The sequence below is a fragment of the Musca autumnalis genome, unplaced genomic scaffold, assembly GCF_047663935.1.
Source record: "Musca autumnalis isolate F117 unplaced genomic scaffold, ASM4766393v1 scaffold_1, whole genome shotgun sequence".
Taxonomy (NCBI): domain Eukaryota; kingdom Metazoa; phylum Arthropoda; class Insecta; order Diptera; family Muscidae; genus Musca; species Musca autumnalis.
The window spans coordinates 235737134-235754070 of NW_027411644.1; the positions used below are offsets into that span (position 1 = coordinate 235737134).

At 36.6% G+C, this 16937-nt stretch overlaps 1 protein-coding gene across 3 annotated transcripts in view; it reads right to left on the reverse strand.

Moving 5' to 3' along the window:
- The window catches only part of Oamb (Octopamine receptor in mushroom bodies), a 265806-nt gene that overhangs the window by 28082 nt on the left and 220787 nt on the right, over positions 1-16937 (reverse strand). The window contains exon 6 of one of the 3 annotated variants that reach the window (XM_073960482.1): positions 4428-5705. The exons of 1 other annotated variant lie outside the window; for it this stretch is intronic. In XM_073960482.1, the coding sequence (XP_073816583.1) occupies positions 4702-5705 (1004 nt within the window). In that variant the 3' untranslated portion in view covers positions 4428-4701. Of the gene's footprint in view, positions 1-4427; positions 5754-16937 lie in introns of those variants that run through there. One more of the 3 variants, XM_073960481.1, reaches the window with a different exon arrangement.

Genomic DNA, 16937 nt, shown 5'->3' on the forward strand with positions numbered 1-16937 from the left:
ACACAAAGGTTGCAAAGAGTGATGTTTAAGGACTCGGTACAATTTTTGTGGGGACAAATCTATACCAACTGAGAAATTGGCCCAAAAACTCAAAAAACCCCTATAGTCAGAACTGCTGTGTTTACTTCTTTGTTTAGGTCCGAGGCTGCTGATACTTTCTTACCGATTTAACCTCAGTCTTATGGGTACAGTGGTATATACAGCTTTTAACGTTTAAAACTATGTCTCATTGAAATGATGACTTCAGAGCCCACATATGTTAAAACCTGATCAAGCCGTGTCCATTCGTCTATGTGGCTAGCTATAGCTTAAATGATTCGAAGAACTTCGTACATTGATTGTAATATTTCTGAAACTGGTCCTACCTTTGAAGACCGTTATGTTTTTCAATCTTAATTCAAGTTTGAAGATGGACTAATCGCATAACTGCTTGGAGTATTTTCCGCAGTCCATTCTTTCTATCATATTACACCGAAAGCTTTAACAAATCCTATTGTGGCCAACTAAAATGGGTGTTTGGGATCGTGCTTTGCACTTAAATCCAGATCAGACCGGGTAGTCCTTGTGATCATCACCACTTCACTAAAAAGTATCCATATTGGCGTAAGCGTTTCACATCCTAATATTTTTGACGAACTAGTAAACGACTACTTATATAGATATAACATAGTCTTGAGACGATTATTGGCCAACATATCCTACTTGAGCTTAAGTAAAAAAGCTATTTTTCCCCAAACTCGAATTAACGTTTTCGAGGCACTGGTAATAACCGCAAATAGTAGATGAGGCAGTCAGTTCGACTATGAGTTTGAGAGAATTATCTTCGAAAAACCTTTAGGTCAATCTGGTTTGGCAGTGCGACTCATTTGACATTTGAAAGTTTGACATGTTTCAGCTAAACGTACTCAGTACGGTTTTACGGCCAGTAGGCCTATTCTGTAACTTTTATCGATTGAAAAGTTGTTAAAATTCCTTTTGTTTTTGTAACAACTACAAAACAAACAAATGAAATTGTTGTAGAATAAGCAATGAGTAAAGTTGTTATAAAGTTACAGAATAGGCCCCCAGGGTACATATTCTGTAACTTTTTAACAACTTTACTCATTGTTTATTTTACAACAATTTCATTTGTTTGTTTTGTAGTTGTTACAAAAACAAAAGAAATTTTAACAACTTTTCAATCGATAAAAGTTACAGAATAGGCCTACAGGACCCCTATTCAGTAACTTTTTAACAACTTTACTCATTGTTTATTTTACAACAATTTCATTTGTTTGTTTTGTAGTTGTTACAAAAACAAAAGAAATTTTAACAACTTTTTAATCGATAAAAGTTACAGAATAGGCCTACAGGGTACCTATTCTCTAACTTTTTAACAACTTTACTCATTGTTTATTTTACAACAATTTCATTTGTTTGTTTTGTAGTTGTTACAAAAACAAAAGAAATTTTAACAACTTTTTAATCGATAAAAGTTACAGAATAGGCCTACTGGGGTTCAATTCTGTTTCTATGAAAATTTGAAATGAAAACTTTTATAAAGGGAATAAATGTCAAATGAAAAATATTATAAAGAAAATATTTTTCATTTCAAAATTTCATAGAACAAGAATCCAGCCCCAGGTCTTGCATTGTTTACCTTGACTTTAAAAAATCAATTTGCCAAAATGTAATTTACTTGTGAACATTTTCGTTCCTTCATTTTTCACAATTTTCGGCGTGGATTATCGGGTCAAGAGTACGTCGATGAAATTAAACCTTTCTATGGTGATGGGACACCTTCCCATAGCACTGTGAAAAACTGCTTTAATGACTTCAATCGTGGCCGACGCTCGCTCAACGACGAAGGTAGTGAAGGTCGTCCAAAAAGGGCCGTTGTGCCAGAAAACACTGATGTGACGTACCGTGAGATAGAGGCATCCTTGGGCATTTCTTCCACCACCATACATTCGATATTGCATGAACACCTGCCAAATGTTAGATCCAACACAATTTGGAAATCGCTTAAAACAGGCACTTGTCGAATGGTGCAAAGATCGCGGTGCTTCAAAAGACGTTTATAAGATCGTCGCAAGTGACGAATTATGGATCTATGCGGAAGAGCCTGACATAAAACAGCAATCGGCCGGGTGGGTCTTTGAAGACGAGCAATATGCAACGAATGTTGTTCATGCGAGAAACACTTCGAAGAAAATGGCCGTTCTTTCTTCGACAGAACCTGTCATGTGGTCACGTCTGAGTGGTACACCACAATTTGTATGCCTGAAGTCTTCGTAGAAATTCGAAAAACGAACACGAAAAGACAAATCATTATACAGCATGACAATGTGAGCTCTCACACATCGATTCAAACCAGCGCCTTTTTGACCGGACACACCGTGGAATAGATAGGCTATTCGCCGTAAAGCCTTGACTTGGAACCCAATGACTTAATTTTATTCCCGCACACCAAGAAAATAGGCGTGGTTAATGGTTTTCGTCGCCAGAAGATGCTGTTGAAGCGTTCAAAAACCACGTTTTGGAGATGTCTCAATCGGAGTGGAAGGCGTGTACCGATGTAGCCGATATTCGAACATGATCAATGTTTGGAAAAATATTATGAAGAACAAATTTTCGACCACATCGTTTGATCCTTTCGAGTGGATACCAATTTAGCCGAAAATTTTGAAGGCTTTGGTGTGAGGTACACGAAGGAGTGTACCGCCAGTCCTCAGTGATCGAACATGATCTAAGTTTGGACAAAATGTTATTGTGTCCTAATAATATTTTGTCCAAACATAGACCATGTTCGGTTTATCCGTTCATAACATCAGGCATACAGACCGACAGATAGGCCGAAGACGGGTTAAATCGACTTCAAATTGTACAAACTTATTTGGAGTTTAAAACCGTTATTTCGATGGGGCAGATTTTTATACCCTATACCACAATGTGGAAAAGGGTATAATAAGTTTGTTTTCCCAAAAATTCATGTAACGCCGCGAAATATTCGTCGTAGACCCCTCATGTGGTATACCAAACTTCATATCTCGACGAGATAAAGCGATTTAGCGATGTGTGTCCGTCCGTCCGTCCGTCCGTCTGTCCGTCCATTAAAAATTGTAATCAAGCTAGAGGCCGCAATTATGGACCGATTGTCACGAAATTTAGTATGGAGGTCGGGTTTGGACCAGAATAGAACTGATTAGTTTTTGGCGATGATCGTGAAATGTTAAAGGGATGAAATGGACCAAAAACAAAATTTTTGCTCGATTTTGTAGCCGCTCTGTAGGTCGCAATAATAGTCCGATCGGCGCGAAATTTTAAACGTAGTTTTGGTTTGAGATGAAGAAGTAGCGTGCAAGTCAACGGTATGATCGGATAATATTTAGCGGGTTAAATTGATCAAAACTTTTGTGTGAAAATTGGTAAAATTTCTAATGCACATCTTATAACAGCTAGCCCGGAAAGCTAGTGCACAGGGATAGTGGTATAGGGTATCACATGGTCGGCCCCGTCCGACTATAGTCTGTTCTTACTTGTTTTATCGTATTAAAGTGTACATATTAATTGTGTTCCTATAATTGCCAGAGGTCACCATTTTTAATTTTTCTTACCATTTTTGACCTGAAAAGCGTTCCTTAACCACAAAATATGGTAAAACTGGAAGCAATTTCTTCTTCTTCCACAGGCTAACAAACAAATTTCTTCGGGGTAAAAAATTGGAGAACTGATTTTTCGACATTTGTTGACGATTATTTTTTGTTTCTTTTTGACATTGTTACCAGATCTACCATTTTTCCATTTCTTTACTTTTCTGGTGAAACTGGTCATGAGAGAGCAATTTTGACAGTTTTCTCTTTTACCACATTCACCATTAAAAAAGTAAAGGAACAAAGCTATCCTCGTTAGCATAAAGGCTGAGAGTATAAAATGAGTCATTCCATTCAAGAAGGCATATTTGAATCAAAAACAACATCTTTATGGAGATTTCCTCATGTGTTTGTCTAGAAACTTACATTGATGTTGATCTCTTGGGTTGCATGTATGCTTCTTGCCGTTACACCTGCTCGATGATGTCATAGAGACATTTCCTAATTATTGCTTTTTACACTCAGGGTCGTAGACATAAAATGTACTGAGAGTTGTGGATTCGGTGTAGAACAAGAACTTCCTCTATATATTCGATGATCAATAATATGTCATAAAAAGCGCGGCATAAAAAGTATACTTAGCTCTTTTCTATGACTTACAATAAGTGTATTTTCAACAATCAACTACAACAATAAAGAGTATCTGAAAGATTTTAATTACGTTTAAATTTGAAATCTTTCTTGTAAACTGCGATTGTCAAATGTACGCATTACCCTGAAAATGCTTAAAGCAGTGCCAAAACTGAATATTTGTTTTGTTGTTTTTTCTTTCTGAGACAGACGTTGCTAGTTATATTTTTTTTGTTTCATTTCCTTTAATTTAAAACAAATTCTTCCCCTTACAAAAACCACCACGTCGACCACTTCTTATACTGCTTCTTGAATCATCTCGGTGCTTTAGTTGTGGTTCACTATTTTGATGTTGCAATACAGGTTGTTGTTGTTCCGCGTGCTTACTTAAATCACCTCCGTTCCCCTCATCAATTTCTTTATTTGGCAGTGATATGACTTTTTGCATTGGTTCAGGCGCATGTTGTGGAGTATCATCCAAATCATCCAACATCATTAGTCAGCTAAAATCGGGTCCATCACCATCATCTGAACAACCTGATATTGTTTTGTGGAATGTTGCCGGCGCCATTAGGGCACGAGCTGCTATCATTTGGAAATTTTCAGAAGCTCTGAAGCCACTGCGCGTACAGACACAACGGCAAACAATACGTTTAAAGGCAATACGGAATTCATGAGAAAACAAGGCATAAATGAGAGGGTTTATGGCGGAATTGCAGTAACCCAACCAAAAGAGCACCGAGAATACGGTCGGTTGTATGCATTGTTCGCAAAAGGCTCGTATCAGATACATGGTGAAGAACGGTAGCCAACAAAAGATAAAACCACCCACAATAATGGCCAAGGTTTTGGCAGCCTTTGTCTCCACTTTGAAACGTTTTACTTGGAATTTGACTGATCTTTTGCCGCGTTGCTTTTTATTATCATTCTTTTTGGCCACCATATTGAAGCGATTCGGATGAGATTCCATGGGTCTGGCATTTGGTGAAGTTGATGATTGTGATGCAGCCGGAGATTCAGCTGTTATTGTGGCTGTATCCACATTGAAGGTCGTTTCTCCAATATCAAGAAGACTGCTTTTAAATGAACTGCGGCGACCATTCGTCAGTGGCGAAACATTTGAGGCAGCTGCAACTGTGGTGCTAACTATCGAAGCATAGGTGGGTGGTGTACTGTTAATGGACATATTGGAATCCAAAACATTCTCGGATGAAGGAAACGATACCTTAATGGAGATTTTCTCATGTCTTTGTCTAGGAACTCTCATTGATGTTGCCCTCTTGGGTATTGTCGATGCATGTATGCCGCCTGCCGTTCCCGCAGCATGATGATGTAAGGGAAACATTTCATCATTGTTGCTATTCACACTCAGCGTCGAGGACATAGAGTGCACTGAGAGAGGTGTCCTCTGCGGTGTCGAACACGGCCTTCCTCTATGAATTCTCAAAACCAGCTGTGATTCTTCTTCACGATTTGCACGATTAGATGATTCCTGAGCACATCCTGTAACATAGTAACACATTGTGGAAGTGGTTGATAAGGGCAATTGTTCTTTTAAGTCATTTCAAAAATTGGAACAATGAAGAATGGTGGATAATAATTAGAAGAGAAGGAGAGAGAATAAAAACACGTTGTAAAACATTACCAAGACAAAAATGGAAATGAAACATTCAGGTGGTGGTGGTGAACGAACACTGGGTTAGAGAAAATTAATTCTAATTAAAAAAACGTACCTTCAACCACAACATTCATTCGTTAGAGGGACATACAAAAAATGTTAAGAAAAAAATTGGATTTGTTATACAAATGCATTTGAGGACGAGATAAAAAATGTTTACAAAATCTTAGTTTAGTTACAAATGTACAAAATTCTTTACAATTATAAGTTTTACATATATAATTAATAATACAAAAAGATGGAGAGAAAAAGGAACAAACAAACACAAGATATGTATATTAAAGGCATTGCTATTGAATTGGATTGGATTCTTTGGTAGCTATGAAAGGAATGAAAAGTGACACAAACAAATTAAAACTTTTTACAGGGGTTTCTTTATATTCAAGGCAATGGTTTTTGTACGGAAAATAGTTTGTTGTTACTTACTTTTCTCATTGAAATCGGACGATACTGACGGAAATAAAGCTCATACGATAATATGATAATTGCAAAAAAATTTGACAACCAAACCCGGCTGAACATATGTGAAAGACGGGAAATGGGCAACATATTGTGACAAACTCAAAAAAAAAATCGTCCATAATGAGGAAACATATATATGCCAAGCTGCAACTGCAGTCCAACTCAACTAAAAAATATCAGTTTGCTTTGCCGACAGAGGTATACCCTCAGCTATACAAAAACAGAAACAAAAACTATCTTCCTCTAGCAAAAAATAGATAATGTTGTAGTCACGATTACAATGGCTACAGGATATTAAAATTTCCACACGTTACATTCCATCTTGGAACTGGAGCTAATGTTGGTAGTCACCACGACAGTTTTGTTTTGGATGATCATCATAGTTTTTTTAAGTCTTTTGCACAATTAAATTACGAGACTTGGACTTGCTCTTCTTGGAACTTGATGTATGATATGCGCAGTAACGACCTAATCGGATACTCAATTGGTAGGGTTTTTAGACCATTGTCCTAGGAAGTATTGATTTGCCTCATTGCACCGTGGCAATAGGAGCCACGAGAGCAATCTGATGTAACAAATTTCAAATTTGCCCGAGACAAGTCCTTCAACTGCACTAGTGTGAAAATATTTGAAATTTTGTTTGGGAGGCACGCGAAGGAATGGACCGATTAGTCCATATTCGAATCTGTTCTAGATCTGGAAGAATATTAAGGAGAAAAAATTTAGTCGACTACAAATTGACTGTGAGGTCTAAAACAGCAATGGGCAGGTACACATATTCTTGTACACTTCTTATGCTCATTATCATAGGGAAGACGAACAAAAGCACAAGTACACATCGGGTGCCTTAGTTTGGCTGAGGCATTCGTTGTTCTTTAACCATAGACTAATGAAGGTATAGAGGACGGAATGCTCTCACCAAGTATGTTCGAATTTAGTGTGATGTGGGAACTATATTCTCAGATAAAAATATCCAAGAAAATATTGTAATTTTCCCAAATATCGACTTCGAACTTTTTTGACTTTTTGGGTTTGAATGATTTGACCGTGGAAAAATTGAGTAATACTTCGTTTATACCTTCATTAGTCTATCGTTTAACACAATATAAGAGCAATATTTAATTATACCCTACATCACTATGTGGGGAGGGTATTATAAGTTGGTTTTGACCAAAAAGTTTGTAACGCATCGAAATAATGGTCGTAGACCCATACTTATATATACCAAAATGAATGTCTCGACGAGCTGAGTCGATCTGGCTATGTGTGTCAGTCCGCCCGTCTGTCCATCTAAACCTTGTAATCACGCTACTGGTCGCAATTTTGATCGGATCGTTACGAAATTTTGGATGTTGATGGGGATCCCGGAGGGGAAGAAGCCTATTGATTTTGATGATGGTCGGATAATACTTAGGGGTCGGAATGGGCAAAAATTTTATGTGGATAAACAGATAACGTTTTTTCCAAAGCGAACATCTTAGCTTCTGTATGGGGTATACCAAAAGCAAAACCTGACAATGAAAGTAGAAAATATCACCTTTCTAATGATGTAAAGGTTCTCGTAGGTGATCAAACAACGATGATATCACAATAGTCGCAAATAAAACCCAAATTTTCATTTTTGCAATTTTAATTATAATGACGAATATCACAGCTTTAGTTGGGGACTTTACAAAAGCAAAGCCTGACTATGAAAGTAGAAGATTCCATTTTTACAATGATGCAAACTAGGTCGGCGTAGGTGACCAAATAACGGAGATATCACAATAGTCGGTAATACATCCCATTTATCAATTTTTTTTTTTGGAAATCACGCTACAGGTCGCAATTTTGATCGGATCGTCACAAAATTTTGAGGGTTAATGGGGGTGTCACAGACGAAGAAGCCTATTGATTTTGGTGGTGGTCAGATAATATTTAGGGGTCGTAATGGGCAAAGTCGGCTTCTATATGTGGTATACCTGACAATGAAAGTAGAAAATATCACCTTTCTAATGATGTTAAGTAGGCTCTCGTAGGTGATCAAACAACGAAGATATCACAATAGTCGCAAATAAAACCCAACTTTTCATTTTTGCGATTTTAATTATAATGGTGAATGTCACAGTTTTGGTTGGAGGCTTTCCAAAAGCAACGCCTGACTATAAAAGTAGAAGACCCCATCTTTACAATGATGCAAACTAGGTCGGCGTAGGTGACCAACTAACGGAGATATCGCAATAGACGGTAATACATCCCATTTTTCCATTTTTTTGAAATTAACGCTACAGGTCGCAATTTGGATCGGATCGTCACGATATTTCGAAGGTTAATGGAGGTCTCACAGAGGAAGAAGCCTATTGATTTTTGTAATGGTCGGATAATATTTAGGGGTCGGAATGAGCAAAAAATTGTTTTGGAGAAAAAGTCAACATTTTATTCCAAAGCAAGTATCTCAGCGTCTGTAAGGGGTATATTAAAAGGGGTATATTAAAACACAATGTAACGTAGGTTGTCGTAGGTGGTCAAACAACGAAGATAACGCAATAGTCGCTATAGAACCCAACTTTTCATTTTTGCGATTTTAATAATAATGACGAATGTCACACCTTTGGTTGGGGACCATCTAAAAGCAAAGCCTGACTAAGAAAGTAGAAAATGCCATCTTTAAAATTATGCAAAGTAGGTTGGCGTAGGTGGCCAAATACTAGAGATATCGCAATAGTCAGTAATACATCCCTTTTTTCCACTTTTTCTGCAATCACACTACAGGTCCGAATTTTGATCGGATCATCACGAAATTTTCTCACAGAGATAGAAACATATTGATGTTGGTGATGTCGATAGTAGTCAAATATAAAATTAAATATTAATTATTTTGGTTTAGCTCGCCTTAAGTCATTTGGTATAAAAGCCAGATAGGTGAAAACTTTCGTATCTCCCTAAAAGAAATGTTTTCGAGTGAAAAGATTATGCACAGAGGTAGTGGTGTTGGGTATTACATAGTCTGTCCCGTACCGACTATAGCCTTTTTTCACTTGTTTTCATTTGTGATGGTGCCCGATACTGGTCTAAAGTAGTGCTCACCGGCGAGCAATTACTGAGAGCAAGTGAGCGTAACTTTTTAAATGTAAAATACACAGTAATGAATGCTCATTTGCTCTTAGTAAGGGCTCGCGGGTAATCACTGGTCTAAAGCAGAGATAGGCGATGTGCGCTTACTGAGAGCAAGTGAGCATACATTTCAATGCATTTTCATTGAAGTTTTCGCTCACTTGCTCTCAGTAAGCGCACATCGCCTATCCCTGTTCTAAAGCCATTATTTCGATAAGGCACTTTGTAACGTATCAAAATGTATATGAGGAAAGTTCAAAATTGTTTAGCTACATGAAAGAAATAAAATATTTTGACAAAATTTACAAAATTTTTGTAAGAGAAAATATTTTTCAAATTTATTTTGTGTAGTTCAAGAAAATGTAGGAAAAATAGACCGGAGTTATTCTTCTATTTTAGTTAATTTTTTGACAAAACGCACAATTATTATTGTAATATCTTCTCGAATACACGCTAACATTAAGCGGAAGATATTGACGATGTTCAAATAATTTTTGGGTTCCTTTAAGTGGGGTCTTGTCATGAAATTAAATTGTATCGGGTAATATATTTTTTGAAATGTGTGTAAATCGCGAAACCGTCAAAATCAAGAATTGTTTTCTTTTCATTTCTATACATTTACCACGATATGTAGCATTGTATGCAGTTTAGTTTTCAAAAACTGTATGACGCTTACAATTTGCACAAAGTGCGTACACTTTTTATGCGCATCCGATTTCACTATCGATTCTAAACTTATTTCATTAAAATCAATCAAGATCCGTGGATGTACATTCCCAATCTATTCCAAATTTTGTAAACCTCTGTTTCCACAAAGGGGATAGTGATGTGTCATTTTCTTTATTGAAAAAGGAAACATTCCATAGAAAACGCGATTAAATCGCGATTTTCAAAAACATATTTTTTATTTTTGGAGTAGCCGTTTCCGCCGTTTCCTCCAATATTTTCACGATCTATGTTCTGGGGCGTCAAAAAAACAAAAATATCTTGGGATCCCAGCACACTCTGAACGGTATTGTAAATACTGTACCTAAATGGGGTTTTTAGAAAAAATATGGCAGCAAATTACTGTGATGCTGTATGGGTTACATACTCAATATATACTAAATTATGCGTAATCGCGAATACTTCAGTCCTATGATTTGTCTTAAGCAATTCCCCATTACGCGTCGAAAGCATATCAAAAATAGAAAAAAAACTTTAAATCTGGCTCCAAAATATCTTAATTACATAGCTGTCCCATTACAGAACATTTGTTCCATAAACCGAATTAGGAAAAGATCTCAATTTCTGTCTGTTTGTTGCTTCGCTTTTTGGAGTACCACGTTTTTCGATCTCGGTTTCCACTCGTTTAATCCATCGACGCCTTGTCCTCCTAGTTCTGCGTGTACTGCCATGTGGCCCAATTTTATACGCCCTTTTAACGGGTTCATCATCGCTCATTTTTATGATATGGCCTGATGTCGTATTGCGGATTCTGAATAGATGGAAAATCTCTACGCAGAAAATGTTAAATATAGGTTCATTTTTTTTTTTATATATAAAATGTCGATGTCACTGGTATAAGACCTTGTTAGACCCTGGCGGAAGATCTTAGTACTTTCATAAATGAAAAAAAAACTTATTGTTCCATTTACCGGACCATCGGCCGACTTTAACGCCGCTCCTACTTGTTACTTTCTTTGGTGACCTACATTAAAACATGACGAAGAATATTTTCGTCTTTGACGTCATCCCTCCAATTACGACGAAGTACGATTATAGTCGTAAAATGTGTATTATTATTGTTTAAAAATCCGGGCGTTTATATAACGAGATGGGAAATAGGTAAATACCCAAATGTTAAATACCCATTAAAATGGGTAAATTGGCTACAAATATGTGGGTTTAAGCAAATTTTAACTGACTATGAATAAAATTACCTTTAAGGCAAGTTAAAATATAACAAATATTGGTCCATATTTTGGTAAATCTCTCATATATTGTGACAGCATAATTTTGATATTTGAGAACTCTTAGAGGGGTGTATTGTAGTTTTCTATGCAAAAAAACGTAAATGCTGGCTCGAGATCCAAACTTTATAATATATTAGATGGATTAACCCACGATTTCAGTGGGTAATCTTGAGATTTAAGTCCTCATCGACAATGTTATAATATTTGCATTTTCGTCAACTTTTTCGCACAAGCAACTCCAAAGACCGATTTGACATATAACAAGTAAAAAAGTATCAGTCGGCTTTGCCGACAGATATATACCCTCAGCCTGTGTATATTGAAAAAATCTTTCCCAAAATACGTATGTATTTAGGGGGTTTTACAAATGTTGGGCGTTTGAACCGACAAAAATGTTGATTAGGATTAAAGATCAAAAGTTTTGCGGAGGAGAAACTAAAGGGAATGGATAGACATTGACCGTTATGGAAGTGGATCTCCAGCCACAACATATGGTACCATAGGGGGTTTTTACACTCTTCGGGCTGTTTGCTCAAGATGTATGGTCTTGCCCCTAAAAAAACTTTTACCATCGCAACTGAGGCAGCGAATGCAAGTTGCTTCAACAAAAATCAAAGCGATCCGAGAGCAGGTCTTAAAGTGAACTTATTCGAAATTTTGTGTGGGAGGTACCGGATGGAGTGGACAAATATAGTCTATATTTCAACCTGATCTATATCTGGTAGATATATTAGGATGTGTAAAGTATAGACCAATTCGGACACTACCTTCAAGAGTTACCGTACGAACAATTTTTCCGAACATTTTTGAACCTTTGTGGGGAAGGTACCTGAAGGAGTCGACCGATATGGATTATCTTCAAACTTAAACTATGTTTGGACAAAAAACAAGTAAAAAAGTGTCAGTCGGCTTTGCCGACAGATATACCAGCAAAAATGTCTAAAATCGTCTTTTCCATTTCAAAAAAATCAAAAAAAAAAAAAAAAAATGTGATACTACATCTATGATTTTTGGTACATAGATTAAGAAAAAAATCGTCATTCCAAATCTGTTTTCGTTACCAACTTTGATCGTTGCGCGCAAAAGATATGACCGTTTTAATTATGCTAATTAGAAAAAATTCTAAAAAAATCGTGGCTTAATATAGTAAGCTGTTATATCCAATTATCGTTAACTGAATTCGCACCCTTTGAGAATATGCAAAAAAAATTCAAAAAGTTTCAATGGATTCGCGAAAAATTAAATTTGTTAAAAATTTTAACGTATTTACAAACATATTTTTGAAACAATAGCGCTTATACTTACAAAAAAAATATATAAAAAATTATAGCAGCATCCAGACATTGTGAGGAATAAAATGAAACCTAAGTCGTGAAGTTTGGAGCTATAGTATTCGTGTTATTTGCAAAAATACAATGAAAATATGACGAAAAAAATTCAAATTACTTTATTCTAATTTTATTTTTTATGGTTTTATAGGAAAGGTTGAAGAAAAAATGATTGAGTTCTTCGTCATTTTCGTCCAAATTTCACGCAATAATGAAGATATTCCGTTGCAGCAACTTTTTCACTTATAGTTTTCCTATTGGCGAATATTTTTAGAACATTATATTAAATCACAAGGAATTCCAATTGTGGCATAACATTAAAATAATGTTATATTGAATATTACAACATTTGAAACGCATAGAAACCGCGTAATAGTGGAAATCACAAGATGCGCATCCGATTTTCCAAAACAGCGAATCAATCCCTCTTATTTGATATACACTTTGTGAAAATCCATTTGGCAACCACGATGTAGCATCAGTTGCATGTTAGGGTGCAAAAAACAGTAAAATGCCCATAATTTCCACGAAGTACATTTGCATTTTATGCGCATCCGATTTCAATGACCACCATTAAAAAATACATCATCCTGTGTCATTTCAATGCGATCCATCAAGAACCGTGGATGTAGCATCGCACTCAGTTTTTAGAAAAAATCTATTATATCTCCGGATCCGCGAACGTTTTCCAATATCTGTTTTCGCACATTTTAAATATGTGTTTCGCTCTATTTATCTAAGTAGGAATAACACATCTAAAACGCGTCTAAATATTTCAAAAATATTTTTTGCAGATTCTCGAAATTTGAGGGGTATCATATCCGCCGATCTAGTGGATGGATTTAGACGCGCAAAGGCTTGTTAGATTCATAACGTAAAAAAACTAAATTCACGCGGGTTTCCACTGAAATCGAATGGCATTTGTAAATTTTGAATCCAAAAAACTGGTTTTTTAGAAAAATTTACGCACAAAAATTTCGACTTTAAGCTGAGATTGTTTTGAACCTTTGAAGGCTACACGCCCGAGTTATACATCAAAAAATGCGTAATCGCGAGTACGACAATCTCATAATCAGTTTTTAAACGAGTACAGTTGCGCGTCCCGATTAGAGCAAAAATTCAAAAAACCCAATTTTTCAGTCTTCAAAATGTCAGCATCCGTTTGAGATTGATGCGGTGGTTATATAAAAAATCATACATTAGAAACTTCATCTCTGAAGTGTATTCTTTAACTTCTTCTTTGAACATTATACTATACATTGTATTGTAAAGCCACTAATTGAAAATTGACTTAAAAAAACTCGTTTCCTTCAACGATTTTTTCCTATTTTTTACATTAATATGACCACAGCTTCCGCTCAAATTATAATTTTAAGAAATCCATCGGTGAATCGTGCTAAAACAGTTTATTTTACCTAAATGCGTTCAAAAGTTATGGTATATTACAACAATTCGCGAGATACAATACCCCATACCTCAGTTTCAACAGAAGTAAATTTTCTACAAAAAGGCCGATACACCCTCAGCCAATGTAAAGTAAAATTTTAACCTACGGACAGATCGAATGTATTTAAGGTCTCTTTAGAATTGTGTGGCCCTTTTTTGGACATTTGAACTTGCCGACAATAATCTGGATTAGAAATGAACTGCAATAAGACACAAATGTTGAACTTTTGTGGGTGAGGTACCCTTAGGGAGGTCCGGTTTGGTCCATTTTAGAAGTTAAACTAAATTTTGACAATATATAAGGAGATCCAAAGTTTGGAAAACATTGGTTGCCCCATTCAAGATGATGCTATGACGATCATTTTGGTCATAGCGCCATGAAACTAAGTTTGGATATAATATGACGAAGACCCAATGTTGTACCAAATCGGTTGAACAGCTCGACCGCCACATATAGTGGTATAGGGTTTTTTTAGATATTCGGACTGTTTTCCCAAGAAATATGGACTTGCCGCTGAAAAAACTTTTACCGTCGTAATGGAGGTAGCGAATGCAAATCGCTTCAACAAAAATCAAAGTGATTCGAGAGCAGGTCTTAAAGTGAACTTATCCGAAATTTTGTGTGAGAGGTACCAGAAGGAGTAGACAACTATAGTCCATATTCGAACCTGATCTGGTAGATATATTAGGATGTGTAAAGTGTGGATTACATCGGTCACTCCCTTCAAGGGTTATCGTGCGCACACTTTTGCCGAACATTTTTGAACTTTTGTGGTGGCGGTACCTGAAGGAGTGGATCGATATGGTTTGTCTTCGAATTTAAATTGTGTTTGGACAAAATATTACGAAGGCAAAATTTTGGACCGAATCGGCAGATCCTCCGAGAGTTATCTTGCGCTCCAACCACCAGGCTATTTTCTCAGGAAGTATGGACTTGCCCCTGATGAAATTTGTACCGTCGTATGGAGGGCAGTTAATACAAGTTGTTGCAACATAAGTCGAAGCGATTCGAGAGCAGGTCTTAAAGTGAACTTATCCGAAATTTTGTGTGAGAGGTACCAGAAGGAGTAGACAACTATAGTCCATATTCGAACCTGATCTATATCTGGTAGATATATTAGGATGTGTAAAGTGTGGATTACATCGGTCACTCCCTTCAAGGGAAATATGGACTTGCCGCTGCAAAAAAACTTTTACCGTCGTAGTGGAGGTAGCGAATGCAAATCGCTTCAACAAAAATCAAAGTGATTCGAGAGCAGGTCTTAAAGTGAACTTATCCGAAATTTTGTGTGAGAGGTACCAGAAGGAGTAGACAACTATAGTCCATATTCGAACCTGATCTATATCTGGTAGATATATTAGGATGTGTAAAGTGTGGATTACATCGGTCACTCCCTTCAAGGGTTATCGTGCGCACACTTTTGCCGAACATTTTTGAACTTTTGTGGTGGCGGTACCTGAAGGAGTGGATCGATATGGTTTGTCTTCGAATTTAAATTGTGTTTGGACAAAATATTACGAAGGCAAAATTTTGGACCGAATCGGCAGATCCTTCGAGAGTTATCTTGCGCTCCAACCACCAGGCTATTTTCTCAGGAAGTATGGACTTGCCCCTGATGAAATTTGTACCGTCGTATGGAGGGCAGTTAATACAAGTTGTTGCAACATAAGTCGAAGCGATTCGAGAGCAGGTCCTAATCTGAACTTATCCGAAATTTTGTGTGGGAGGTACCCGAAGGAGTGAACCGATTGAGTCCATATTCGAACCTCATCTAAGTGTGGTAGAAATTTCACGATGTGGAAAGTATGGATCAAATCGGTTACTTTCTTCAATAGTTATCGTGCGCACAAATTTTCCGAACATTTTCGAACTTTTGTGGGGGAGGTACCGGAAGGAGTGGACCGATGTAGCCCATCTTCGAACTTAAATCGAATCTGGACAAAATATTTCGATACCCAAAATTTGAACAGAATCGATTGATCCGTTCGAGAGTTATCGTGCGCACCAGCCAGCCAGACAGACAGACGAACGGACATTGCTAAATCGACTCCAAATTGTCTGAAACACATTTCGTCCAAACATACTTGGGGTCTAAAACCATTATTTCGATGAGGCACATTTTGCCCGTATGAAAGTGTATATCGGCCTTTTTGTAGAAAATTTACTTCTGTTGAAACTGAGGTATGGGGTATTGTATCTCGCGAATTGTTGTAATATACCATAACTTTTGAAAGCATTTAGGTAAAATAAACTGTTTCAGCACGATTCACCGATAGATTTCTTAAAATTATAATTTGAGCGGAAGCTGTGTTCATATTAATGTAAAAAATAGAAAAAAATCGTTGAAGGAAACGAGTTTTTTTAAGTCAATTTTCAATTAGTGGCTTTACAATACAATGTAGAGTATAATGTTCAAAGAAGAAGTTAAAAAATACACTTGAGAGATGAAGTTTCTAATGTATGATTTTTTAATATAACCACCGCATCAATCTCAAATGGATGCTGACATTATGAAGACTGAAAAATTGTTTTTTTGAATTTTTGCTCTAATCGGAACGCGCAACTGTACTCGTTTAAAAACTGATTATGAGATTGTAGTACTCGCGATTACGCATTTTTTATGTATAACTCGGGCGTGTAGCCTTCAAAGGTTCACAACAATCTCAGCTTAAAGTCGAAATTTTTGTGCGTAATTTTTTTTAAAAAACCAGTTTTTTGGATTCAAAACTTACAAATGCCTTTCGATTTCAGTGGAAACCCGCGTGAATTTAA